Source organism: Balaenoptera ricei, chromosome 13, assembly GCF_028023285.1.
Source record: "Balaenoptera ricei isolate mBalRic1 chromosome 13, mBalRic1.hap2, whole genome shotgun sequence".
In the NCBI taxonomy this organism is placed as follows: Eukaryota; Metazoa; Chordata; class Mammalia; order Artiodactyla; family Balaenopteridae; genus Balaenoptera; species Balaenoptera ricei.
Window position 1 is genome coordinate 79,906,633 of NC_082651.1, and position 27,771 is coordinate 79,934,403.

A 27,771-nucleotide genomic window follows, 5' to 3' on the forward strand; every position below is an offset into this window, starting at 1 on the left:
GTCACTTCATCATTTTGATCTTCAGATCTTCCTCTTGATTTTCAACCTTTCCAACTTGCAGATCATTGTGCTTGATAGAAATAACAGAAGTAAAAGAGAAGCCGGGCTCAGTTCTTTCTGTTCTCATCCAACCCTGCCATTGTCATTCTTGCCCTTTTTAATGTGTACACAACTTTCCATAAATCTCAGCTCTGGGCTTTATTGTTGTTCAGACATGGCAAGGCTGTACTCTTTTTAGAACTAGTCCTTGGCTAGAGCCATCTTTCCATCTTTTGTCCACGTCCTCTAAGTCTGGGCTCATCTGAGAGCAACATGTGCCGTCACCTTGGTGACTTCAGAACTCTCCCTTCACTTCTCCCTGAGGTTGTTTCTGCCTTTTTAAAAAAAAAAAAAGATTTATTTATTATTTCATTTATTTTTGGCTGCTTCAGGTCTTAGTTGCGGCACGTGGGATCTTCGTTGAAGCATGCGGGCTCTTCGTTGCTGCGCACGGGCTTCTCTCTAGTTGTGGCGTGCAGGTTTTTTCTCTCTCTAGTTGTGTCGCACAGGTTCCAGAGCACGTGGGCTCTGTAGTTTGTGGCACACAGGCTCTCTAGTTGAGGCATGCGAGCTCAGTAGTTGTGGTGCACGGGTCCAGCTGCCCTGCGGCATGTGGGATCTTAGTTCCCTGACCAGGGATCAAACCCACATCCCCTGCATTGGAAGGCGGATTCTTTACCACTGGACCACCAGGGAAGTCCCCGTTTCTGCCTTTTTGTCTCCACTCCCACATTAGTCACCAAGCGTCCAGATTCTCTGACTGAGGGATCATATCCATCTTTCCTCTGACGTTTTGAAATCTGCTTTCCTAGAGGCATGATAACATGTTGACTATATCCAGTGCTGTTATTACAGATAATAAGATAACAGGATCATATTCTCTTAAGATTCTTATGGCTTCCATATCTGTAAATAGTTACTGAAGGTCAGAATTAGATCCCAGAGTAATAGTTTGTTGCTCCTTTTATCTTTTTTGAGAAATGAAATTGTCAAAGATTGAATCAATAATGTATCAGATGATCTGCTTTATAAGCAAAGGGTTACTATTAGCAGAAATTGTCCATCTCGATCAAAGCTGTCTTCTGAGGTAATTGGTTTGAAGAAAGCATCTTTTACATCTTCTAACTGGCTTGAGGTCTGTGGCACACTCCCCAAATAGGTTTACCTTAATTCTCTTTCCTCCACCCAGTGTCTGCCTCAAGATTCGCAGACTCCCACGCACCCACACCCGCTGAATTCAGAGTGGAACTCCCTCACCAGATCCACATGCTCCCATTTTTCTATTAGATCTGTTTCCTTTGGACATGCTTTATTGCCATTTCAAGAAATATGTGTCATTCTACCAATTCTTGGTGTGTTCTATGATGTTACATTTACTTTCCTGCCATTAGATTCAAGATCAATTTTTTAAGCAACCATTCCCTGCCCATCAATGGAAAGACCTTTCCGGATCCATAAATATTGTTCCTGGTCTATTTCACTATATTACTCTTGAGAAGCAATGGTTATATCTCCTACTATTTTTTTCTTCTTTTTGATGTCATATATGTTATGCTTTTATGGTTTCCTTAGGGCATTTTATGCACCATTGCTCCTCGAAATTCAACTTAAACCTTCTGGATCAGGGCAGTGGCATTAATGACATCCATCTCCCACCCTGACCCATTGTTCTGATCTCCTAAGCCATGATGCCCTATCCAGACCCTATTTTTTTTTTAATACTATCCAGTTGTTTATTCTCCATGTCCTTCTTTCTCAGCCAAAGGTCAGAACCTTCATGAAACCAACTGAAAATGTGAAAACACCACCTGTTCCCCCCAAGGAGTACTTTTTTTTTTTTTTCCCATCCAGGACTTTAATATTATTAGAAACCCATTCCAGACTTCTTCTGGCTGCATCCTTAATCCCCACATGCATGTCAAGAATGGGTTAGCAGTCAGTGAGTAGAAGTTGATGGATCTTGGAAAGCTTCTGATCAGGGCTTACAGGTGTGCTATGGGAGAATAGGCCATCTGGAGCATAACAACTAAGGAGACAAGATAACTTTCTAACTCGAAAGAAGTGATTCTTCGGCCACATAGCTATGATGCATACAGCTTAGCAAAGCCTTTAGATAAAATCATGGATGTAAAAACCATAATGGTTTATTAAAAAATAAAACTAGAAATATTTGTGAATACTTTGACCTACTTGAATCTGATCATGGACATTATGCTGTTCCAGAACACTCCTTCATCCAACCGGCAAAAACCAACCGGCAATCTGTACAGAACAATAGCCTAAAGCCAAAAGCATTTCTTATGTCCTTCTATTATCTTCTTTTAGCTTAAGTTTTTTTGATAAAATAAGGATAATAATAGCACCTTGTGTCTTACAGAGTTGTGGTGAGAATTAGATATGAAGCACATAGAACAGTGCTTAAGTACACAGTAAAAGGCCAATCGATTTTCTAGTTCCTATTATAGTTATTTTCATTATTATTATCCCATTTAACATTTCAATCATCTCCCCAAATCCTTTTCCATTTCCCTGTTAGTTCTGAGACCTAGAATTGCTTAGCTATTTCTTTCATACTGAAGTATAATGTAGAAAGGAACTATAGGGAAGAAAAGGGAACTATCTGAACCTTCACATTGGAGGTGAAAATCCTTCTGCTGAATATAATACATTTATCTTTTCAAGAATAAAATTAGGAAATGCATTTTCTCATTTTCTTTCTTCCCAGGGACATTGCTGCCAGGAACTGCCTCTTGACCTGTCCAGGCCCTGGAAGAGTGGCCAAGATTGGAGACTTCGGAATGGCTCGAGACATCTACAGGTGAGTAAAGACTGCCATCACCCATCAGAGCTCACCTCCTCAGCTTAACCCCCTCAAGAGAGTGCGACAAGGCTGCTTGTGCCCTAAAGCATCTCTGGTGCCCTGTCAACTTGCCACCTAAAATGTCATTAAGTTCCTTTTCAGGACATGGGAAGCCTTAATCATTGCTCATGCCTGAAGGGCTAATTCTAGGATCACACTGCCTGCAATAATTGACACTAAGCTGTTAATTAGATTGTCTTTCTGGTTCCAACTCTATAGTCCTAGCATGTTCTGAAACACAGAATAACCTGGATACTTGATATGGAAAAAGTTGCTAAGTAAACTTTAACTTACTTAACCCCTTTCCTCAATACTCAGGAATTCTAAACAGGATTAGCTTCTGTCACCCCAGGCAAGAGCACCTTAGAACTGACAGGAAACTGGGCCCAGCTCATCGCTCTTCTTTTCTCACACCAGGAGACACAGGAATGTAGTTCAAAGCCCATCAGTACTTAGCTCAGCTTCATTTCTTTTTCCCTGTCATATTCTTAAGGCTACATTAAAAAATAAAGTAAATTTTAATTTAAAATAAAAACAAAACCTCTATTATACTTTATCCCACTCTTCTCTTCCCAACCCCTAGTTTCTTCTTCTTTTTTTTTTTTTTTGGTCCATGCCGCACTGCATGGGGGATCTTAGTTCCCCAGCCAGGGGTTGAACCCATGCCCCGTGCCCTGCAGTGGAAGCGCAGAGTCCTAACCACTGAACTGCCAGGGAATTCCCATTTCTTCTTTGTCTAATTATTTACAACAGTGACTCACTCCATTAGCTGAGCAAGTCACTCCCTTGCATGGTCACTAATTACACCTTCCCTAATCCGGAGGGAGAGTGAGGAGGGATGGTCATGTAGACCTTTCAGTCTTTGGAGAATAAGGGAGACCTTGAAGGCCTCCCACGGAACTGGTAAACAATCTCCATGGGGTAAGAATGCCGATGGCATCCTGTTACCACAGGATAGCAGTACATGGGAAATTAGGGGTTAGCAATGTTTTCAGCTACGGTCATCTACCACTGGTATCCACCACATACCCTGGTAATGCTCCATTTCACCCTCTTCTATCACCCAGAGTCTCAGCGTTCCTTCCCCTCCTGTCTCAGAGCACCCCGGGAGAGCCTGTGCTCTAAGACACAAACACTGCAGTGAGACTTAGTGAGTCACATGATCTGGCCCTTCCTCTCCATCCTCAGCACCGACAGTTCCCCAGCTCTAGGCTTCACCACCCAACTTCCCTACAGCCCCGGCTTCCCACAGGCACCGTGCAACACCACATGTCAGGAATGGTCTTCCTCGAGAGCTGCTTTGCCGTTCCAGCTCCAACAGCGCCCCCAAGAAACTTCTCCTATACTCTACCCCCACCTTGGGTAGAACAAATGCATTCTTCATTGGTCACCGAGCCTCGTACATACCTACATCATCACATGTGTTGTTGTTCTTACTACAGTTGATTCTGTCTGTTTCTTCCACTAAACCATACCTTGGAAGAGAGAGACTATGACTTATTTATGTCCTCAGCACGTGGCGGAACACCTGACACATACTCAGTACTCAGTTCATGTTTATTGGAGTAATTAATTAATCTAGGCAGCTGGTGGGGAGACACCTCCCATAACACACCAGGCGTGGGAGCACAGGGCTGGGGTGGAGCTGGCTTCAGTGGTATGAATTCATTTATTAGCTTTTTTCAGTGAGTTGCATTAATGACATCAGTGACAAAAACTAGTGAGTCACCTCATACCATGGAAGCCAGGTGCTCTCCTGGGGGCTCTGCTATGGCACGCAGCTTCCCGCCCGCCGCCTAGAGGGTTCCATGTCGAGCACCTGTATTGAATTAGATGCTGTGTGAGTGCCGAGGAGGGTCCAGAGTAGGACACCAGCCCTGCCCTCAGTTCTCCCATTTTGGATCTCGCGTTACCGTGGATCATCAGGAACAGTACTTACAAGGTTGGCGTCATGTTATTCATTGTGAGTTATAATAAACAAAACCCACCAGGGAAATCTAACTATCTGCCAGCGGGTATTTTTAGTCATTGCACAGATCTTTCCTTTCACACCTGCAGTGGGCTGTTTTGTCTCCTATGAAGCGACACTAAGGTTGTTAACTAGGTGGTCTGTGTCCCCTGCTCCCCTCCTGAACCGCAGGCGCCCCTTGTTAATTTCCGTCCGTTAACGGGTAGACCTTGTTGTTGCCACTCTCTCAAGGTACATGGCTCAGAGCCATTTCCAGAACCAAGTCTGCTTTTCTCTTCTCCCTGCAGAGCGAGCTACTACCGAAAGGGAGGCTGTGCGATGCTGCCGGTCAAATGGATGCCCCCGGAGGCCTTCATGGAAGGAATATTTACTTCTAAAACAGACACGTGGTGAGTCTTTCTGCTGCCCTCCTCCAGGTCTCACTGTGGGCCTTAAGGTAGAGCTCGTGAGCCAAATGATCCCACACTCTCGTGGGGAAGGGTAAGAGGAGAAGAATCAACACACCTCTCCAACGGGGGCTCTCAGAGGTTGGCGTACATCAACAGAGCATCGGAACCACCGGAAAGGCTTTGGTAAAACACAGGTAAACACGGGACCCCACCCTGAGAGCTTAGGATTCAGGAGGTCTGAGGTCGCTGAGAAGTTGCATTTCTAACAAGTTCCCAGGCAGTGCTGGTGCTGCAGGCTGGGGGACCACACACTGAGAGCCACACAGAATAACAAAGTTAGATTTATTCCAGGAATGCAACATTGAGTTAAGACTAGAAAAATTGATCAATGAAATTCTCCACATCGACAGAATCACGGAGAAAAGGAAATAATTATCAGCACAAAAGTGCTGCAGGTGATGGTGGTGGTGAGACCCCTTCTACAGCTAAAAATCAGTTTGGAAAACACTGTCTGCACATTAGATCTCCAGAACTTCTTCATCCCGCATAACTGAGACCTTGTATTCCTTGACCAGCATCTTCCCCTTCCCCTCCCCTCAGCCCCTGGCAACCACCATTCTACTCTCCGCTTCCAAGGTTCCACTTATGAGTGTTTGTCTTTCTGTGTCTGACTTATTTCACTTAGCATACTGTCCTCCAGGTTCATCCATGTTGTTGCAAATGGCAAATTTCCTTCTTGTTTACGGCTGAATAATAGTCCATGGTTTATATACATGCCACATTTTCTTTATCCATTTATCCATCAATCAATATTTAGGTTGTTTCCATATCTTGGCTATTGTGAATAATGCTTCAACGAACGTGGGACTGCAGATACCTCTTCAAGATACTGATTTTATTTCTTTTGGATGTATACCCAGAAGTGGGATTGCTAGATCTTTAGTTCTATTTTTAATTTCTTGAGGAATCTCCATACTGTTTTACATAATTCCTGTAAGAGCAACACGTAATTTTTTAAATGGCAAATTGAACCTGTGCTCCCTCCCAAAATACACACACACTCACACACACACATACAAGGGAGTCTTTACTTATTTATTTTTGGCTGTGTTGGGTCTTTGTTTCTGTGCGAGGGCTTTCTCTAGTGGCGGCAAGCGGGGGCCACTCTTCATCGCGGTGCACAGGCCTCTCACTATCGCAGCCTCTCTTGTTGCGGAGCACAGGCTCCAGACGCGCAGGCTCAGTAGTTGTGGCTCATGGGCCTAGTTGCTCCGCGGCATGTGGGATCTTCCCAGACCAGGGCTCGAACCCGTGTCCCCTGCATTGGCAGGTGGATTCTTAACCACTGCGCCACCAGGGAAGCCCCAAGGGAGTCTTTTTAGTTGCATAAAAATCAACAAGGAAAAAGACAACAACAATGACAAAATTTTGGAAACTAGAAAGTTTACAGACAAGTGGTCTCTTCCTTAGAAAACTAGAAAGTTGATATCTAGGGCCATCCAGAAGCAGCCTGGTTCACTCTGCCTGATCAGGAGCCCCAGAAAGGCCCAGGAATGGAAGGTGCCAGCACCTCTGAAAGTAGAGGCGCAGCAGAGAGGAAAATGAGTTACAGATCTGTTTAAAAAGTAACTAGATTATTCCCTCACCCCGTCCCTCCTCTACCATCACACAGGGCTGGGGTTCCCTCTCTGAAGAGGTTGAACTAAAGTCTTTCCGGCCTTAGGGACATCAGACATCAGCAAGGGTGAATTCTCTACTATAAGCATGCATATATATATATGTATATATATATATATATATATATATACATATATATATATATTTTTTTTTAAGTCTACCTACTTAAAGGTGTATGCCCCCTCCATCCCCTCAGTGCCAAGAACATGGCAGCTAGGCAGAAGGAGATGAGGAGATTCTTGAAGGAGGAACTGACCAATGAAGTGAAAAACTTCAGACACCACAAGTGCTTGTGGGCTGAATAATGGCCATCCAAAGGTATCAGGCCCTCATCCCAGAAACCTGCCGCTGTTCCCTTATAAGAAAAAAAGAGTCTGCAGATGTGATTAAGTTGAGGATCTTGAAGTGAGACAGTTATCCTGGATTATCCAGTGGGCCCTAAATGCCATCACAAGTGGCATGAGAGGCAGAGGGAAGTTTCATACACACACAGAGGACAGAGGCAGAGGTTGAAGAGATGTGGCCACAAGTCAAGGAATTCCAGCATCCACCAGAAGCCGGAAAAGGCAAGGAACAGTTCTCCCCTAGAGCCTCTGGAGGGAGCCTGGCCCCGCAGTCACCTTGCTTTCAGCCCACGCGACTGATTTCAGACATCCACCCTTTAGAACTGTGAGAGAATAAACTTGTGGTTTTAAGCCACCAAATTTGTGGTACTTTGTTACAGCAGCCAGGAAACTAATGCACCTCGTGAAACAAGCGAGCTAGTTTGCCCTCCAGTTGACAAGCCTCATCTACATAGAGCTTCCCATCAGCTTTGTCATGTCCCAGTCTTAATACATGAACAGACAGCCAAGAATCAACAAACGCTTGAGAAAAGATTCTAATCTGAAGGAAACAAACATATAAAAAGGACCTTGGAGGAAGAAGAATGCAGAAAGCTTAGGAAAACTTTTAAAAACAATATCCTCAGAAAGTTATATTATTGCAACCATAATCTAAAGACAAAAGATTTAAAACAATGTTTTTACGGGAAAAAGTTTCCTGGATATAAACATATGATGAGAGAGCCCTCCAAGGGGATGGAGCATTAGTTCCCCGGAGTCCATGTGGGCAGCACACAGCAGCATCCTTTCAAAGAGCACAGGGAGGGAAAAGCAGGGAGAAGAAAGAAACTTGGCAAACACTACCTCAGCCAGGCGATCAAGGTCAACGTCAACAGTGATAGATCATGTTGATAGCATGTACCTTCACCTGATATGATGAAATGGCAATTAACCTCTGTGGTCTTTCTCCCAAAACCCAATAACTCCAGTCTAATCCTAAGAAAAACAGACAAATCCTAATTTGACATTCTACAAAATTCCTGACTGGTACTCCTCGAAACTGTCAAGGTCATCAAAAACGAGGAAAGTCTGAGAAATTGCCAAAGTCAGGAGTAGCCTAAGGAAACATGACAACTAAATATAACATGATGTTCTAATAGGGTCCTGGAACAGAAAAAGGAAATTCAGCAAAAATTAAGGAAATCTCAATAAACTATGGGCTTTAGTTAATAATAATGCCTTAATATTGACTCATTAATTGTAAGGAATGTATCACATTAATGTAAGATGCTAAAAATAGAGGGAATTGAGTGTGAGGTATGTGGGAACTTTCTGTATTATCTTCATAATTTCTTTACAATCTAAAACTGTTCTTAAGAAAATAAAGGTTTTTTTTTTTTTTAAAGATGATGACAGATGTGTGAAAGTAATAGAAAGGTTGGAAGACAGAGTTGAATAAATCTTCTAGAAAATAAAACAACTATAAATAGATGGGATAGATAGGAAAGAAAAGAAAATTAAAGGGATTAGACCGTTAGACCCAATTAGCTGACAAATAGGAGTCCCAGAAAGAATGAATGGAGGAAATGAAAGGAATAAAAATATCAAAGAAATAATTCAAGAAGATTTCCCAGAAGGACATATGTTTCCAGAATGAAAGCATCTAGCAAGTGCCAAGCACTGTGAATAAAAAGAGTAACACAAGAGCCCATCATCATCACATCAAATTTCAGACCAATGGTGATCAAGATGCTGCAAGCTTCCAAGGAGACAAATAAAATCATAGTAGAAAATGATCAGAAGGAACTTCTCTCGTGGTCCAGTGGGTAAGACTCCACGCTCCCAATGCAGGGGGCCAGGGTTTGATCCCTGGTCAGGGAACTAGATTCTGCATGCATGCAGAATGCATCTAGCAAGTCTGAGTTGTCTATTAAAACAGGCCGGTGGAGATGGCGGTACCTGAGTTTGAAGCTCAGAGAACTGCAGCGAACTGTGGATGGAATCAGCTGGAGATTTAAATACGATACAGTAACTTTTGGGTTCCCGTTTTTCCTAAAACTGCGCCCCACCCTCTACCATAATTGGGGCCAGTGGTGGTTCAGATGGAAGGGGCAGGCAGAGGGTGAACACGGAGACATAACTGGAGACAATCTTCCACCTTCAAGTTATGAATAAAGGAAAATAAAGTTTAGCTTTAAAAGGTGATAAACATAGCACAGTTGTGACTTTAAAACTTTTTCATCAGATTATCTTCATTGATTCAAATTTTTAAAATAATTTCATCAGCAATCACTTAAGCTATTTCTGTAATTTCAGGCAGAGCAAGTTCAATACCAGGAGAAACGGAGTGGGATTTTTTTCTTATATTTGTTTTTGTTTGATTTTGAATGCTTTGGTGCAAAGCTTTGGACCTTGTAGTTCCTATTTAGGACAGGTTTAGCTTATAGGTGATTAAAGAACCATTTGGCATACAAAATATAGATTTACCTTATCTGTAGGATTGCTAGATAAAATACAAAATGGCCAGTTAAAATGGAATTTCAGATGAACAGTGAATAATGTTTTGGTATAAGTATGTCCCATGCAGTGTTTGGGATACACTAATACTATAAAGTATTTCTTGTTTATCTGGAATTCAAATGTTACTGAGTGCCCTGTCTGGTTATCTGCTAAATCTGACAACACTACTTACCTGAAATTATCCACGTTCTATAATCAACATGACTTCTTGCTCCCTTGAACTCTAAAGTAAGAAAATAAACACCTATTTTCAGTCTATATAGTGGTTCTCTCAAAGGATACTGCAATCTATCTCCCTAGCTGTCTAGACAAGCAGAAAACATATCGCTGGAATTCTTTAAGCCCTGCTGCCAGTTTCATCCATGATTTTGCTTATTTTGTTTTGCCTTGGGGGCAGACCACCAAACAGAGAGGAATAATATATGCACCAGGCAATTTGTAGGTAGTAGAATTAAGAGATCTAATCATGTATTCCAGTCTGTCTTGAATTAGCTGTATAATAACCTCTGCTTCAGCCTTCTCACCTAAAATATATGGAAAATATCTTTGCCCAATTCTCCTCACAAGAACCTGTGAAATTTCACCTAAATTATGTCAATAAAAAGTACTTTGTGTTCCTTAGGAGATGGAGGAACTACAGTTCTTTACAATTTTTGAGGTAATATTTATTAACATCAGAAAACTACAACCAGACACAAAAATAAAAATAGGCTTTTTTTTTTCTGTCAAAAAGCTAATTATGAAATTAAAGTTTTAAAAGACAAGTTTTAGTCAAAATATCAAAGCAGATGATTTTGGAACATGATAAAAATCATTATAAAGTTCATTTAAAGCAAATAAATGAGAAATCAAATACATTTCTTTAAAAAGAGAGAAATAAGGGGAAAATGCCCTACCAGATATTAAAACATAAATACACAAAAAGTAAAAGAGTGTAGTATCAATGCAAGAAGCAGACAAATCGATGAAGTGAATAGATAGCCTGGAACAGACCTGCTTTACTCACAAGTCAATAGTTGAAGAGAAAATTATTTTAGGAATATGTATTGTTCGAAAAGTGGTTTTAGAAGAGCTAATAAAGTGACATCCTTACCTCACACTATACACCAAACTCAATTCCGACTGGATTTGGGAAGAGGGAAGAAAACAAATACAACTGGAAGAAAATAGCAAATATTCATCTAATTGCTGGTAAAGAGAGGATTGTAGAATCTATAAAACAGGTGGAGGAAATCACAAAAAAATTTTAAATAGATTTGACTACCTAAAAATAAAAATCTTTGGCATGCTAAAAAGGAGAATTAGAAAGCAACTAATAGAAGTTATTTGAATTTTGGATAAAAGGTTAACATCTTTGATATATAAAGTATGTCTATAAATCAAAAAAACTGATAGATACCAAAACAATATGTGGTTTAAAATGGACAATATGTGGTTAAATATGAACCATTCATAGGAAAAAAAAAATGAATTAACACACACACTCAACCATGTTAATTATCAAGTCAATAAACATAATTTAAAATATTCTACCATTTTTTACCTTAAAAATCAGCAAAAGTTCTCAGTGTTGGTGGGAGTGCCTGATGCACAATGCTGGTTGATGATCAGAGAGACCCCTTGGGAAGTCGAATGGACAATGTGGGTAAAGAATGTTTCAGTGTGCATATTATTTTGACCTAGTAATTCCTTTAAAATTATCCTAGATTTTACTAGATTATCCTAATTCTAAATTCAGGAAATTTATCCTAAGGAAATTGTCCTTTTAAAAATGTATAAAGATGTTCAGCACAGTATTTTTTAAATATTTGAAAAATTGAAAACAGTCTGGAAATGATACGGCAAATTATGGCACAACTACTCAGTGGAACACTTTACAGCCACGTCAAATTCTATTTATAAAAATGTTGGCATTAGCATGCAAAATGTTTATGCTATAATGGAATTTGCAAAAAAATCACAGCAATTATATAAAAAAAAAAAATCAAAGCACAGAAACTTGAACCAAAAAAATAACATGCTAGTTATGTTTTTAGGGAGCTTCACATGTGACTACTTTCTCATTCTTTTCTTTTTCTCCATATGAAGAGTTCTTTATTGTGGAAAAAATGTGAAATTTAAAAAATTAAAATTTTACATGTGTGTATGTCTGTGTGTGTCTATGTATGTGTGTCTGTGTATGTGTATGTGTTTATGTTCCTGTGTATATGATATGTATGTGCATCTGTGTATTTATGTGTGTGTCTGAGTGTGTATGTGTACAAGTGTGTGTGTCAGTGCCTGTGTCTGTGTGTGTACCCGTATCCACATCTCCCGTCCTGTGCGCAGGTCCTTCGGAGTGCTTCTGTGGGAAATCTTCTCTCTTGGATACATGCCGTACCCTAGCAAAAGCAACCAGGAGGTTCTGGAGTTTGTCACCAGTGGAGGACGGATGGACCCACCTAAGAACTGCCCCGGGCCTGTGTACGACTCTTTTAGGAATTTCTACAAGTTACTAAGCACAGTTTTCCTTTTCAAAAAATATCTGCAGCCACATATGCTTTTTTGTTTTAAAATGAAGGAACAGATGGCTGACCTCATTTAATATGCCCCAAGAGAGGAATATGTCTGTGGCTTCAATGGGTTATTCTTCCAGCCCCTTGAAAGCAATAATGTCACACCTGAAAAGGTATCCATCGTCTGGATGGAGGCTGTGGACTCACCAGGCTCACACGCCTCAAGCACCTCCTAGGAATCTGTGTCCCAGACTCCGCCCCTGCTGCCCTACACCATGGGTCTTGAGTCTCCTTTAAGTGTTTCTATTCCCTGCGTTTTCTGCTGTCCTGTCTGACATCCCTCCTTCCCACAAACAAGGCAGATGGGAAATAGAATATTCTGTCCCAGAGGTGACTTTAATTCAGGAATGGAACGAGAGGAGCCATATGTAACGTAAACACCAGGATGTCCATGTTCACGAGCCCTGTGTTATATACACCTTCACACTCGGCCCATCAGCAGTTGGCAGTTGGTAACACGTGCCAACACGGGACAAGATGAGTCCCCACCCTCGAAGACAGTGCCATTCCAGTCCCATTTAGAAAAGTGCTGGGGGAAAAAACGAATTTTTCATCCTGTTTCTCTTGATTTTAATTAATCTGCTTGTTCTTATTTTAGATACCGGATAATGACCCAGTGCTGGCAACATCAGCCTGAAGACAGGCCCAACTTTGCCATAATTTTGGAGAGGATTGAATACTGCACCCAGGTATAAACATTTCCGCCCCCCTTGGCCAGCATTTATATGGAAAAGTCTTGAAGATGGCAAATACCAAAATGTGAAATAACAGTTACACCAGCCAGGAAATATGAGTTACGAGCATGAGGACGAATGTTAATTATCTATGAAGTAAAATGAGTAGTATCTCAGTTTGCCTGTTTTGTAGACAAATACTAGTCGCTGCCACTTAGAGGAGTTGAGGCTTGGAGAGGTTTTGTGCAAGCCACACAGCTTCCCCGCCCTCCCGCTGGTCCCTATGCAAACCCCGCTCCCATTTCCGTCAGTAAGGACTAAGTTTTTCCTCTTTTGATAGAAATGGGATACCATTTTCCGCAGATGACTATGCCTCCTACCTCCTCAAGAGTGGAGGCCATCAAGTGAGAACCCCCGCCCCCTCCGTTTCCTTCGCCTCTGCATCTGCGCCGTCCTCAGTGGGGCCGTGCCCTCCTCTCCTTCAGGGCGGCCCCTCCTCCTGCACCGCCCCCACCACTTTCAGGCCAACACTTACCTCCGCTCCGCTGTATGTGCTTTCTTTCCCTCTCTTGCCTCTCATTCTGTCAGGATATCTAATTCTGGAGAACATTTTAGAAGTCAGACAATAAACCACTACCTCTCTAAACTCCCTCTCATCTTAGTTGTGACAATAGACATACACATTTTCACACTAGTCATTTCCTGTCCTCTAGATTCCATCTTTTCGGGCCCTTTGGGCTCGGAAGGCATCTATCTACATAGACTTCAACTTATTCGGGGTTCTTTCAGAGAACTTTATGTTCAGTGGCTTTTAGGTTATTATGTTGTAATATTAATGGAATACATCCACTTAAGTATATATACTTTGGAGTAATTTTCTTCTCCAAAGTACATAAGAGCCCTCTTAAAAGCAAGGAACTCTGTACAAGCATATTTTGAATGCCTCACTATAGAGATTAATGATTAATAGGGAAGGAATTAAGACTAAAGCAGAGAGAATTAGAAGGTAGTTGTTTTTTATTCTTAAACTCTTTACTGATGAATACTGGACCTATATGTTTTTCTGTTAAACTGAAGTAATGGTTTTTCCAATTTGCATAAAATATTACAGAATCAAGTTTCTGCAACTTTAAGCTTTCTACCACAAATTTTCCTCAAATCTCTGGCAACTGCCTTCTGCTTTCCTATATTAGTCTGTTGCTGTAAAAATGATCTAGCACAGAGCTGATTTTGTAAATGGTTTTCCTCTTAGCACTTCAGTATTTCCTGGGTTTCATCAGATACAGACTAGTTAAAGAACTGTTAAAGAACTAGTTAAGAACTGCATTGTGATATCGGCACGTGTAATGACACGATGACAATACCCAGAAATGTTATAATCAAGTGTAGCCCATCCAAACATGATGGAAATGGAAAGAAGAGAACTAGAAGTTAACCTATTAAGCCCACATAGTGTCTTTCCTCTCCTACCCTCCCCTTGCCCCCAACACACACACAAACACACACACACACTTGAAGTCAAACACATAGACTTTTTAGTTGAAAGGATTTCAACTGGAATCATTTTTTTAAAGTAATTTACAATCTTTTAAATCCATTAATCTCTAAGATTTGCCCAAAGGTGGTCTCTGCAAAGTCTTTCCTGACCCCTCTCGCCTGCCCTGGCAGTGGGCCACTTCCCGGCACCCTCTCCCAGCATCTGCAGGCACTTCTGTAATAGTACTTATCCACCAAGCTCTCCAAAGATAAGGATGATTTCCCGTTTCTTATTCCCCCGTGCTTATAAATTAACAGATTCCCAATAAACACTGAATAGTATCTTCATCTGTAAAATAAGTTCGGTTGACATCCGCGGCTAAGGGAGCTTCCAGATCCAACATGTTTGGCCTGTGGTTCAAAGTTTCTGTCCGTCCATTTCTCCCACCTGTAGGACCCAGATGTGATCAACACTGCTTTGCCCATAGAATACGGGCCCCTCGTGGAAGAGGAAGAGAAGGTGCCCATGAGGCCCAAGGACCCTGAGGGAATCCCTCCTCTGCTGGTCTCCGCTCCCCAGGCCAAGCGGGAGGAGGGCCGCGAGCCAGCCGCCCGCACGGCTCTGCCTTCCGCCTCCTCGGGCAAAGCCGGCAAGAAGCCCGTGGCCGCAGAGGCCTCTGCCCGAGGCGCCAGGGCGCCGGCCGTGACGGGGGGACACGTTAACATGGCATTCTCTCAGTGCAACCCGCCCTCGGAGCTGCACCAAGCCCAGGGGTCCAGAAACAAGCCCACCAGCCTATGGAACCCAACTTACGGCTCCTGGTTTACAGAGAAACCCGCCAAAAAGAGCAATCCTCCGGCAAAGAAGGAGCAGCGCGAGAGGGGGAACGCGGGCGGCGAGGGCGGCTGTGCTATCCTGCCCCCCGCGGCCACCGGCCGCCGTCCGGGCACCTCTCTGCTCCTCGAGCCATCCTCGCTGACCGCCAGCCTGAGGGACGTGCCTCTGTTCAGGCTGCGCCACTTCCCGTGCGGCACCGTCCACTACGGCTACCAGCAGCAGGGCTTCCCCCCGGAGGCCGCCGCCCCGGGCCCGGGCCGCTACGAGGACCCCGCGGCCAAGAGCCAGCCTGCGCCCTGAGCCCGAGCCCCAGCCCGAGGGCGGCGCGCGCCAGGTAACGGGGCCTCCGCAAGCCCCAGACCAAATGTCACTTTTCATTCTGTGCCAACTTGTTTCGAAGTGCCACATCAAAAGCTGTATTTTCAAATTGCTTCAAGAGGTTTTGAGCACGGGTTCATCCTATTCTTTCAAGAGGAGAAAATCTCATAAAGACGAGGGATAAACACGAGGCCCGAACGGGGCTGCGCAGGGTTTTGACGCACGGCTGGTGTCCACCTCCCCCTGTTTCTTTCCAATCCTGTGCGCTCCACCTCCACGCACGCAGAACTGGCGCTCATGTGTTTCCTAGTTGGAGTCATAGATGCTCCCTTACCTTGTTGATGTGGGCCTGGACCACTTGAGGGCAGAGGGAACAGAAACAAGGGAGTTCTCTGCAGTGAGTCAGCGCGGGGAAAGACATTCTTTACTTGGAAAAGAAAAATCATAGACAACTCGCTGAAACGTCACTGTGGATGACGTTTGGATGTTTTCAGTTGTGGTGATTCATCGACGATCGTAAAAATGTGGTAAATAGTTGTGGTAGTAGAGAGAAAATGTGTATACACTCATCTAAATGAAATGCAAATACTCAAAAGTGCTTTGAGATGACAAAACACGGGTACAGATCGAGAGATTCCAACATCCAACTAATATACCTCATGCCTTAAGAGAACCCTCCTACTAAAAGTGAACAACTGAGTGTGAGGTTTCCTACTGTGTTGAAAACTCAAGATTTAAATTATTAATTACTTATTTTAAGACTTTCCACTAAAATAAACTCCGATGATTTAAAAAGAAAAAATTTAAGCAGCAGTGATACATGGAAGCATAGAAACATATCCGTTCATGGGCATTAGTGTCAAACCTTTCAACAGTTTCAATCACCAAGCTTACCAAGTTGAAGTTTCTACTCCTAGTGGTGGATCATTGGAGTAGCAGGCCCTCCGGCGGTCCTAAGAAGAGGTACTAATGCAGGATCTATCCTTCCTTCCTCGGGCTTCACCTGAGTTTTCGCTCCCTTTATCATGTGATCCTAGCATACACGGAAACACAAATTTGCTGAAATACACATAGCATAATCTGTATACCTGTCAAATACAGGGTAAAACAGAATTTTTTCTCTGGGTGGCAATGAGTAAAGGAACTAAGGAACACTTGGAGTGCTGAGGTTGGCAGTGACATATTACAATGGGAGTTCTGAACTTGGTTTTCGCAGATGAAATTTATCTCCACGCAAAGGAGTTGGGAATCTGTTAAACCTTACACATGTACATATGCAGTGATGCTTTATCAGTAAGTTTTCATCTCATTCTTTCTTTCTGCTCCCCTTCGTTCTCTTACCCAGTTTCTTTTCTGGTGGTAGCTGTGCCAAAACATCACTTTGGGAAGAAAGCATTTTTTATCACTTGTTAGGCACTAAGCATTCCCAAGCAAAAGGACAGTGTTCATCTACCTTTTCTCCTACCTTCTTAATTTCACCTACATCAAAAGTCTCACTCTGGATGTGGGAAAGCCATTCTGTTCTAAGCCAACACTAGACCAGTGAGTGTTGATTCCTCCTATGGCAGAGCCTTGCCCTAGTCAGTAGTTCTGCACATCTCTAGAAGCACTGATACCCTGGACACCACTTTTCCTTTAACTGCCAAAAATATTTGCATCAGACACACGTGAAGATGAAACATCAATGAACTCATCTCTAAATACCTGTATCAATGAAGTTTTAGCTCATGCCCGGTGCAAAGTAAAGTCTAATTATATAAACATTAGTCTAATTTGTAAACCACCTGAAGGGGTCCAAGAATCACACTTTGAAAAACACTCTCCTAAAAGGATGACAGAGAAGCTGTCAAAACTGAGAAGAACAATTTCATTTTATATTTGTAACACCAGTAACCAGTGAAACAGGGAGCATGTTATGTGGTTAAATAGCCAACTCTTTCATTAACAAGGAAAAAAATCTTATCCCCTTCTCTTCTTGAAAACTACAGATCCATTACATTTTCAGGTTGTGCCTTACTACCACTGAGATTGATTTGTTGATTCTCTCTAATCATCTTTATTGGTATCAATTTTCATGTAAATGATAGTCCAATCTTAAAAGCTTGTATACATGGAAAATAAACAACTCCACACTGAGATATGACGTCCTCAAGATGTTTTATTTAACTCGCTGCAAGCCCATGTATTGGCACCGTATTAACCTGGACTGTTGTACACTCAATATTGCTCCAGCCATGTGGCTCCAGCAATTTGTACATATGCTGTGGACTCACATATTTATTAATTATGATGCAAAGTTCCACCTAGAACATGAACAGGCACAATTAAAAGTCTGTAGATGTTATGTTAATTAAATCATAAGCTAGTATAATTATTCTTATTCCATGTCTATAAAGAAGCTCATCAGAAGTTCACAATCATTCCATTGGGAAATCAGCAATTTGTGAGGAATGACCAGTGCCAATATGTGGCACCTCAAAATTATAGCAAATCAACATAGCAGGAATGAACTTTATGTTTTAGAAAGAGTAAGGTATACTTAGTAGTTGAAAGACCAGATACTCTAGCCCGTTAGGATGTGAGTCCTGGCTCTCCCTGGGTTATCAGACCTGTCTATACCTCAGTGTCTCCATATATTGTACAAAATGAGGATAATAACGTCCCTTTCTCACTGCCCCTCAGGAAGATTATAAATTGTGTGAAAGCACAAGCAATCCCTCTCATACCTCTTGAATTCCCAAGTGATTTGGGTTGGGTGTGGGGAGAATTTCAACAGTCAGCGTGTGTCTCTACTCACCTGCCCTCCCCACCACTCCCGTCTGGCCCTCCCGGCTCCCCTTCTGTGCCACGCTGGCTTTGCCTGTCACTTGTTTAATGACAGTAGCAAGAACCCTACCAGAACCAAGTCCTTTCAGGGCAAAAGAAGAATGTAAAGACTCTCTACCACACTTAGTGTTAAAAAATAAGCATCAAAGGAAGCTATTTAACCCATTTGATGAATTCTTTTTAAAAAATTTCTGGCCTCTCTATATAGTGCTTGGTAAACTCTACAGCTGTAAGATATTATGTAACCACAGATTAACTTTAGTCCATAAAATATGAGGCTTTTACATCCAAATTCCCAGGGCACACCACTAAGAAATTCTAAGGGATCAGGCTATTTTGCTAGATTTTTCTCCAGTAATAGTAGGACTAAAATTCATATGAGCTTTGTAGACCTAAAACATGATGATTATGAATTTAGACTACTCTGAATAACAGACTTCCTATGACAAAATTCATAAAATGTATGAAGTGTGTTGTCAATCTGTCTTTAGCTAATGACTTTTTAAATGGGTCCCCAAAGAACATACAACTTGACTTTGCTAATTTCATTGCAGCAGATGGTTCCCTATGCTGTTGTGTGAACATACAAAACAGAAACCAGCATTCCCATAATCCTCCACAAGATGCCCTAAAATAAAAGATAATTATCAAGAACAACTGGTAAGGCTTCTATTAAGATTCTGTTTTGATTTGGTATCCTGAGTAGGTGTGTTTAAGTTTTAATGCACCACTCAAGTACAAAGCTATTTTTAGCCCTAGCTTAACAGCTTTGAAACATTTGAAAAGCTCAGTGCAACAAAAGACTACGGCATGGAGTTGGGGGCAGGGAGGAACACGGACTCGAACCACAGCACCAGAGCGATGACTCTCCCCGCTTCGGCTGTTCAGTAAACGTAAACAAGCGTGTAACCCTTCCATGTAAAGACGGCACCACCAGGGTAGGAAAACCGCAGGTACCGGGTCTGCCTGCAGTGCCGACCGCTGTCCACTCCTCAGCTCCTTCCGCTTGACACGTGCTCCAGCGGTTGCCCCACTCCGTTCATCTGCTAAGGCCTACTGCCTCCTTGAAAGCAATTGCTCACAATTAGTTATCCCGCCATCACTAAAAGGCTCGCTGGGTAGGTGTTTTTCAGCCGATGTTAGCTGAAAGGCAGTCTTACTAAATGAACTCACTAAGCCTTAGCAACTAGTATATTAACGCTCCCTAGAGCGTTTACATCTTGAGAGGTTATTTGCCAGTATAGATGACTATCGGACTGTTAAAACCTCAGATGGTTATAATATTCTGCATGGTTTAGCATTCGTCAATTATTTGAGAAACAGCAGGCAGACTGAGCAGGAGTTAAGGGCGTAGGTATTAGACAGCAATTACCTACATGACCCAAGCAAGTTAAACTCTCACTTTCTCATTTAAAAACATGAGCAGTTTGGTCTCAGAGGCCCCCTTCCTTTGATTCTGAAGTCTATGATTCTGTAAGACTTCACCTCTGTGTAAGGTAAATCCCAACATCTGGCCCACAGTTGGTAGGACATGACTGGTGTGTGCGTGCGCACGTGCATGTGTGTGTGAGAGACCCTTAATTCATTCAGAGCCAAAGCCAATTAATTCAGTGCACAATCCCAGTGAGCCAAATTATATTTAATCTTTATACAAAAGCAGACCAGAAAGAAGTTTAGCATCAGTTCTCTGTTTATTGTTCTATTCAAAGATCTCTTTAACAAATCACAAAATCATTAACATAGCAAAATGAGGTTGCTATCTGGGGTGGTTTCCTGAAAGAAGCAAAGCTGACACAGGACTATGAGAATCATGTCTGTTTAATGACCTTCACGCTCACCATGGCACCACTTACTTCTCTTTTATTACATTTGCTACAGTGGCAATCTTATTAGCAAAGTAAAATCATGCAACTTATCACTTGAAGGTTATCTGTTACCACACCTAATACTCGATGACAGATCTGATGCGCTTGCTGTCAGTGCTCATTCCCAGAGTAACAAAGCCCAGGATAAGCCACACGTTCACGACCAGGCAGTGTCTGTGGAGTCAGGCATCTCTGAACAAGCATCATGGAACCATTATGACGAGGAATTCGCTAATAACAGGAGTCTTCTCTCCCAGTCACCATTGGATTGGAGAGAATCCCTCTTTTCGGGTTTGTGGAGACACCCACTGCCACTGGAGGGCAATTTTTGGAAACCTGTTCCGAATTATATAGTGTTATAGTGGATCTAGTAGTAGGGAATCCCCAAAAGATAGCCAACTCAAATGCCCCACCAAAAGACCAAAAGAGAAGATTGTGACCACTGCAGGCAACTGTCTACATTTTAGTGCATCTAATACTTGAGGGGAAAAAAACCAATTTAAATATTTTTGCATTATTTCAAAATAATATTTATGTGGTATTTCACAGTTCTCAGTAAGAAGTAAAGTAAGATTAAGGACGAATTCTTTTTCCTCATGTATGTACCAGTAAGCAGCCGGTGATGTTTTATAAAAGAAACTAAAGCAGAACATGACACTGAATTTTCCTCTGTCACACATCAAGGAGTGTGAAGTGAGACCTCAAGAAATCTCATGCTATTTCTTACTTCCCTAAGCCCTAGTCCCTTCAAGAAAGGGAAAAGATCGCTTGAGAAAAATTACAACATTTTTAACTGACACATATAATCTACTGGAATTCTTACTAGAAATCCATTTTTACTGGCAGGTTCAATAAAGGAGACTGAAAATTTTCACTTTAATCCTCTTCTCTATTGTGTATAATACAAAATCCACTTTCCCCTGCCATCAATTGGGACTTTTATGATGATTAAAATTCATTTTAAAATCCATTTTAGGATACTTTTCCCAAAGATATTGCATAGTAACACCTATTCTTCATAACAAGAACTGTCAGGGACAGCCAATATCATCAACACTGTTGACTGAGATTTAAGCTGAATCTTGGAAGTCATATTAGAGAAAGAATAAAAAGAATGGCTTGAAGCTGTGCATGTAATTTTAACATGATTCATTTCCATGTCAGTCTAATTTGATTTGTTATGTGAAAAACAGTCCAGTCTTCAAGAAGGTAAGGGTACTCTGAGTAACACCTCTATCAGGCTGGAGTTGAAAGAACTTAACCTCTATGAGATCAACACAGGTCAAGGAGAACACAGCATCTGGATATTTAAACTTCCTAAACTTTAGGAATGCTTAAAATTCAAATTTAGTTCAGCACAAGTAGCTTCCTGATACTCCCTATTTAATTTCATTTATCCAATTCAAACAACTCCGACTAAATATCCAATCCTAAGACCAGTTCCTCCGAGGACAAAGAGGCATACAAGGTGTGCCTGAGTGTAAGGACCTGCGTTTATCTACAGGAGCAACAAACTTGACATCTGGGTTCATTTAGGATTTTAGAGCTGAAATTAAAACCATATTTATGATCATTTGTCAAATGACAGCAGTGATCACTAGGGACAGGTTATGCTTTAAGCTAATAGTCTCAATTTAAACACCTAGAGTATCTTTACTAACATAACTCAGAACTTACTGCCCCTCTGCAGCACCACGACCACACTTCCCTATTTGAACTGAAAAATGATGAGACCTGCTGCTGCTTTATCGTGAAAATTCTATTTGTCATAAGATATTCTAAAGGGACAAGAGGAAAAAGGTTCCCACACCGCTTGGTGCCTTTCTCGTCAAGGGAAAAGGCTACAAGCAGAAAAGAAGTTTCATTTCTACCACGCATAATGAAAATATATTGTTGTCAGTAACATGTGCCCATCTACCCTAATTCCTCCCCATAAACTTCTTTTTCCCTTCTGTAAAAAGGAGTATTGGCAAAAATTTTGCTAGAAAAAATTCTTTTTGCCTATGCAAAGGCATCATACTCTGCTGGTAAGAAAATCTTAACACGACCTACTTAACTTGTTCAGCCCACACACAAGCTCCACTAAGAATGTCTGTTGTATATTCAAGCAGCTTATGTGACATTGTTTGTAAATAAGGGCCTATGTACCAAGGGATATTACTAAACAATTACTAAAAATATATGTGATGTGAGTTTTGTATTAACTACTGTGTTTGTATTACAGATAAGTGTAGTGAAGCAAAGGGCATGAAGAAAAATAAAAAATAAATTCTCCTACTTGCTTGCCATGTGGTGATACATATTATGTCTCTGAGTCAATCATTTAGGTAACAAATATCCAGTGAACGGTTAAAAATTACTAGATCTATTTCTTAACTAAGAATGATTCCTAACACATTAGGTCTCTAGCCTCAGTCAACGTGGCTTAAATAAGATTATCACATAGTCTAAATAGGCAGGTCCAAAATAAAACTCTGAAATAAAAATGCTTGGCACCGGAAACCAATGCTGTGCACACCTGGGTGAGATCCAGTTCATCCTCTCTGTGTTAGACCACACGTTACTGTGTTCCTTAAGTTATCATCATATCACAACAGAAATTCAAAACCAGCCCCAGGGACAATAGATAGGCAGTTAGGTGACCCCACTGTGTCTTTCCTGCCCCCTTTTCTACCCCTGACACCCAATATCCTTCTATCTCCTTCATGTCACTATTTTGGGGTAAAGTTGGGCTACCATGACTCAAACCTTTCTTGTCCTTTGTCCTCCCCTACCCAGCAAAATTTACGCATCCCACGGCCTGGTCTCTCAAGCCCACCTGGCTGAAGCTGGCGAGACAACACCTCTACTTTAAACCATCAACAGCCTCCACTGCCTCTGTTCATTTAACAAACGTTTCCCGAGCATGTAGTAGGTGCCAAGTGTTATTCCAGGTGTTAGGGATGAAATGATGAACAAAACAGTCAAAACCCATCCCTCAATCCAGTGAGGGAACAGGACAAGTAATGAGCAAAAAGTTGTAGCATGACCAAGGGTGGTAAATGCTAAGGAGAAAAATAACACATGAGAGTGGATAAGGAGTTCGGGAGAGGACAGTGCAAGGGACTCACCAAGATTACAATGCCTCAGCTCAGATTCCACAAACGTCTGTATCTCAACACTTTTAAGCACTTAAAAAATACTCCCATCAAATTACCTTAAAATATAGAAACAAAGCCTTTTAGTAGAATGTAGATACTTATTTATATATATTTTAAAATCTATAAACTCAAGGTTTTCTATCCTACCCTAAATAAACACATGAAATCCCACTGGTATAAAAGATAATTAAGCAATTTTAGAAAACCACAGAAATACATTCTCTTCTTAAATGGCTCTCTTCCATCAAAACAATATAATTGGAGAGTAGCTAAAAACATAACTTTATTTGCTGAGTAGAAGCATGGTACTTTTTAAGACTCTCTATAGGACAAGGGTCCCCAGCCCTTGGGCCGCACAGTAGGAGGTGAGCGGCGGGCCAGCGAGCAAAGCTTCATCTGTATTTACAGCCACTCCCCATCGCTCACATTACTGCCTGAGCTCCGCCTCCTGTCAGATCAGCTGCGGCATTAGATTCTTATAGGAGCGCGAACCCTACTGTGAACTGTGCATGCGAGGGATCTAGGTTGCTTGCTCCTTATGCGAATCTAATGCCTGATGATCTGAGGTGGAGCTGAGGCGGTGATGCTAGCGCTGGGCAGCGGCTGCAAATACAGATTATCATTAGCAGAGAGGTTTGACTGCCCAGAGACCATAATAGATCAACTGCTTGCAGACTCGTATCAAAACCCTATCAGCGAGTGGCAAGTGAAAACAAGCTCAGGGCTCCCACTGATTCTATATTACAGTGAGTTGTATAATTATTTCATTATATATTACAATGTAATAATAATAGAAATAAAGTGCACAATAAATGTAATGTGCTTGAATCATCCCGAAACCATCCCCCCACGCCGGTCCGTGGAAAAATTGTCTTCCACGAAACCGGTCCCTGGTGCCAAAAAGGATGGAGACCACTGCTATAGGGTAACGATGGGACAAATCCAAGTCATTACTGTAAGAAGAAAAAAAGTGAACTACAAAGCATATACACTCTGAGTACCTGAGAAAAGGAGAGCTGCAGGCAGGGTCAGTGACAACATGCCACTCCAAACCAGAACAGCTTCCCTTTTTATTAATGCTCAAGACATGAACTTTGAATGACATAAGCAAAACACAAATGAAAACACCTAATTTTTACGTATAGTATATGTAAAACATACACATTACATGGATTCAGTAATCCTAATCTAAATATGAGAACAATTGGTTCTCTGACCTCAAAATAAATTCAGTGTTGGCATTACTGTTACTAACTTACAGGGTTTTATATTTAACAGGAAGAATTATGGACCACCAAGTTCAGTGTAGTCATGGATTTCACGGTAAGGTATAAATAGAGTTTTTAAGAAATAAACTATATAATAAAATAAGTTTACTTTTGAATCACAGTACAGTCACTTTCTTCAATCAAAAATATTCCTTGATTACAAAGCAGCCTTATTTTGCAAATGTATTTCAGGAAAATAGCTCTAGCAATATTTGAAATTTCACACCTTTTTAAAAAGGCAGCAAAGCAAGAGAATTTAGATTTTAAATAGTATATTGCAAAATAGTTCAATGTATTATTTCTAAAGCACAAAGCAAGCTCCATTTTGAAGGATGCTTTTTATCTTATAAAGCAAACTGTTCCAATATTTCCATGGTAGTTTAGAGTCTAAATATCTACAATAAAAGATATATCTTTATACATACGGGACAAACTTCAATACATATCCACAACACAAATGTTCTGCATTATTACATCACTCTATTATGAAGCTTAGTTTGTTAAACATGTGCTCCAAAGGAAAATAAAAACATGATATAGTTCTGCAGCTTTATAACAGGCTGAATTCTGCAACAATTGAAAATATAAAAACAGCAACAACAGCAAACGCAACACCAGTTTTATGAATAATAACACAAAAAATCAAGAAACCATAAACATTTAAATGAATAGCTACTACATTCTTCTTAACATATCTTAATTTGCTCTCTTGTCATAAATATAATTTTTTTAATGTTTTTCATATCCCTGGAGGAAATGATGGCAAATTCTCCACAAAGAGGAAAGTGCATCATGTTTTATTTTAAAAGTGCTTCATATGTGTGTGTTTTATAGATATGTCCCATAAGGAAGTTAATTAAGCACGTGCAAAAAATTCTAATTGTGACTTGAATTCATAAACCTAATCATGGGTTTTTGTGGTTCCTCCAGATGAGGCAGTCACTAACACAGAAGAAAGATCTGAGATGACATGCTTTGTACAGCGGAAAGAGCCCGAGCCACAGGTCAGGAAACCCACGTTCTAGTTGTAGCTCTGGTAACCAGCTAGCTCGTGACCCCAGGGGAGGAAGAGCGGCTTTAGAACCTGGCAGCGGGCACGAGGCTGAGCTGCAGAGCCCCTTCCAGGAATGCCTTACCTACAGTTCTAACGTATCTGTAGGTGAGGGCATTCCTGGAAGGGCAAATAACTTGACCCAAAGACATGAAAAATACCTAGCCACACAGCTATTATTCTCTTACCGTCCTTATTAGTAGAGAAAGAAATAAAAACTCCGAAAATACTTGACAGAAAAAGGTCATGTGAACGTCTTAGGTTAACCAAGGCTAGTGAAAACCTTCACAATTATGGCATATGGAAAACCCACTATTCTGTGCAAAAATGAGACAGAGTAAGCAACGTCAGTCAGTTACTTAATGGCACATTTTTTCCCAAGTCTCAGAATTCTCTTGGGTCTAAAGCTTTAAATCTTTAAAAAAAAAAAAAAAAAAAAAGGCTTATTTTGAGATTGTTTTAAGAGAACCATGATTCCCACAGTTCGTATTTCTAGCTTTTTAAAGGAGTCTCTGAATTGTTATAATGATTTTCATGAAGATAGCTCTATTTTCAAATTTTAAATAACGGCTGAAAGCTAAATAAAGTAAACCATTTGCCATGGACTCTTTATTTTACATTATATGTGTGTGTGTGTGTGTGTGTGTGTGTGTGAGCTCATTTAATACTGTAGAAGTTTAACTCAGCAATTCTCATCCACAAGCTTTGACCCGTTTATCCCCCGGTAGGTCACTCTGCTGGGCCTCACTAGGACCCCATGGTTTGGCCTGCAGGAGAAGTAGCGTTTGTCTCCCACTGCCCCATCATTCTTTCCCTTGGCGCTTCGAAGCTCCAGTCCAAGCCAGATCCCTGAGGCAAAGTCAGTGGGGCCCACGTACCTAACGGTGCCCATCTCGCTGGAGCTGGTGAGGAGGACCTGGGAGCCCTCGCGCAGCCGCACGCTCCCCTCCAGGCCGCCGGCCGTGGTGCTGCCGCTCCAGCTGCGGCGCAGAGCGGGCTTCGACCTGCGCAGAGGGAACGCCAGAGAAACTCTTACGCACGAAAGCCACGTGATGCAATTCACCGTATTCGTTTCCACAGCCAGGTTCGCAAGTCATTCACCAAAGGGCATACTTTATCTTTCTTACTCTAAATAGCAATATTAGGATATACTTTTCTTTAACATTAAAACGTTTTTCTCTTCTGGCTATTTGAACACTACCCTAATCTGGATTTAAGATTTCACTAGCAATTTATATATGCACATGCCCTCGGTAAAACAGTATACGCCTATACCTATTTGACAAAGCAAAAAGAAAAGAACCTAGTATTTTGACTATGGTAAATAAAATTACATTTTGCTCACCTTTCAAATATTCCTTTACATGAAAACCATTTTTAAAAACTGTTAGTCCACAACTTTAGAAACTACACACACACACATACACACACACACACACACACACACACACCTTCCATGAATGAACTCCAGTTACATTTAAGGGTTTGCCACTCTCCCTGCCACTAACATTAGGAAGGATCTTAGTTGCCTGGAGCAGGATCCCTCCCCTTTTCTCTACAACAAAACATTACTTACAAGGCACTGCCTCCTAGCACCCGCCACAAACCTGACCTGATGACACAACTACTGGGCACCCACACGTGGAACCCGTCCAAGGCCTCATGCCGATACTGCCCAGGGCTTCCTCCACTGTCCCCGGGAAGTAGCCAACTCTGCCCAAAACAGGAACATGCCCAGGAGCTTGTCCTATGACCTGAGACCTCCCAAAAGAGTCATCCAGAAACCACCACCAGTGGAGCCTTCAACCCGCCGTCCACGCCACCTCTCCTCCAAGAGAAACCCTTCCCCCAGCCCCACAGCAGAGACACCTCGGAACCTGTTACCAAAACCGCAGGGAGCCTGACTGTGAGCAGAGTCTGCGTCCTGCTTGTTTTCTATTTTATTTCACTCTCCGTATTTTTAAATACACTACCACACACCGT

At 41.6% G+C, this 27,771-nt stretch overlaps 2 protein-coding genes across 10 annotated transcripts in view; one reads left to right on the plus strand and one right to left on the minus strand.

Annotated features, from left to right (window-relative positions):
* ALK (ALK receptor tyrosine kinase) overlaps positions 1 to 15,620 on the plus strand; it is a 739,286-nt gene extending 723,666 nt beyond the window's left edge. The window contains exons 26-30 of the mRNA XM_059942612.1: positions 2,765 to 2,857; positions 5,156 to 5,257; positions 12,106 to 12,240; positions 12,931 to 13,021; positions 14,937 to 15,620. Coding sequence (XP_059798595.1) covers positions 2,765 to 2,857; positions 5,156 to 5,257; positions 12,106 to 12,240; positions 12,931 to 13,021; positions 14,937 to 15,620 — 1,105 coding nt within the window. The remainder of the gene's footprint in view (positions 1 to 2,764; positions 2,858 to 5,155; positions 5,258 to 12,105; positions 12,241 to 12,930; positions 13,022 to 14,936) is intronic.
* A 1,026-nt stretch (positions 15,621 to 16,646) lies between these two features.
* CLIP4 (CAP-Gly domain containing linker protein family member 4) overlaps positions 16,647 to 27,771 on the minus strand; it is a 113,038-nt gene continuing 101,913 nt past the window's right edge. For 5 of the 9 annotated variants that reach the window (XM_059943665.1, XM_059943664.1, XM_059943662.1 and 2 more), the window contains one exon: positions 24,468 to 26,792. In XM_059943665.1, coding sequence (XP_059799648.1) covers positions 26,471 to 26,792 — 322 coding nt within the window. In that variant the 3' untranslated portion in view covers positions 24,468 to 26,470. The other 4 variants (XM_059943667.1, XM_059943668.1, XM_059943666.1 and 1 more) reach the window with 4 other exon arrangements.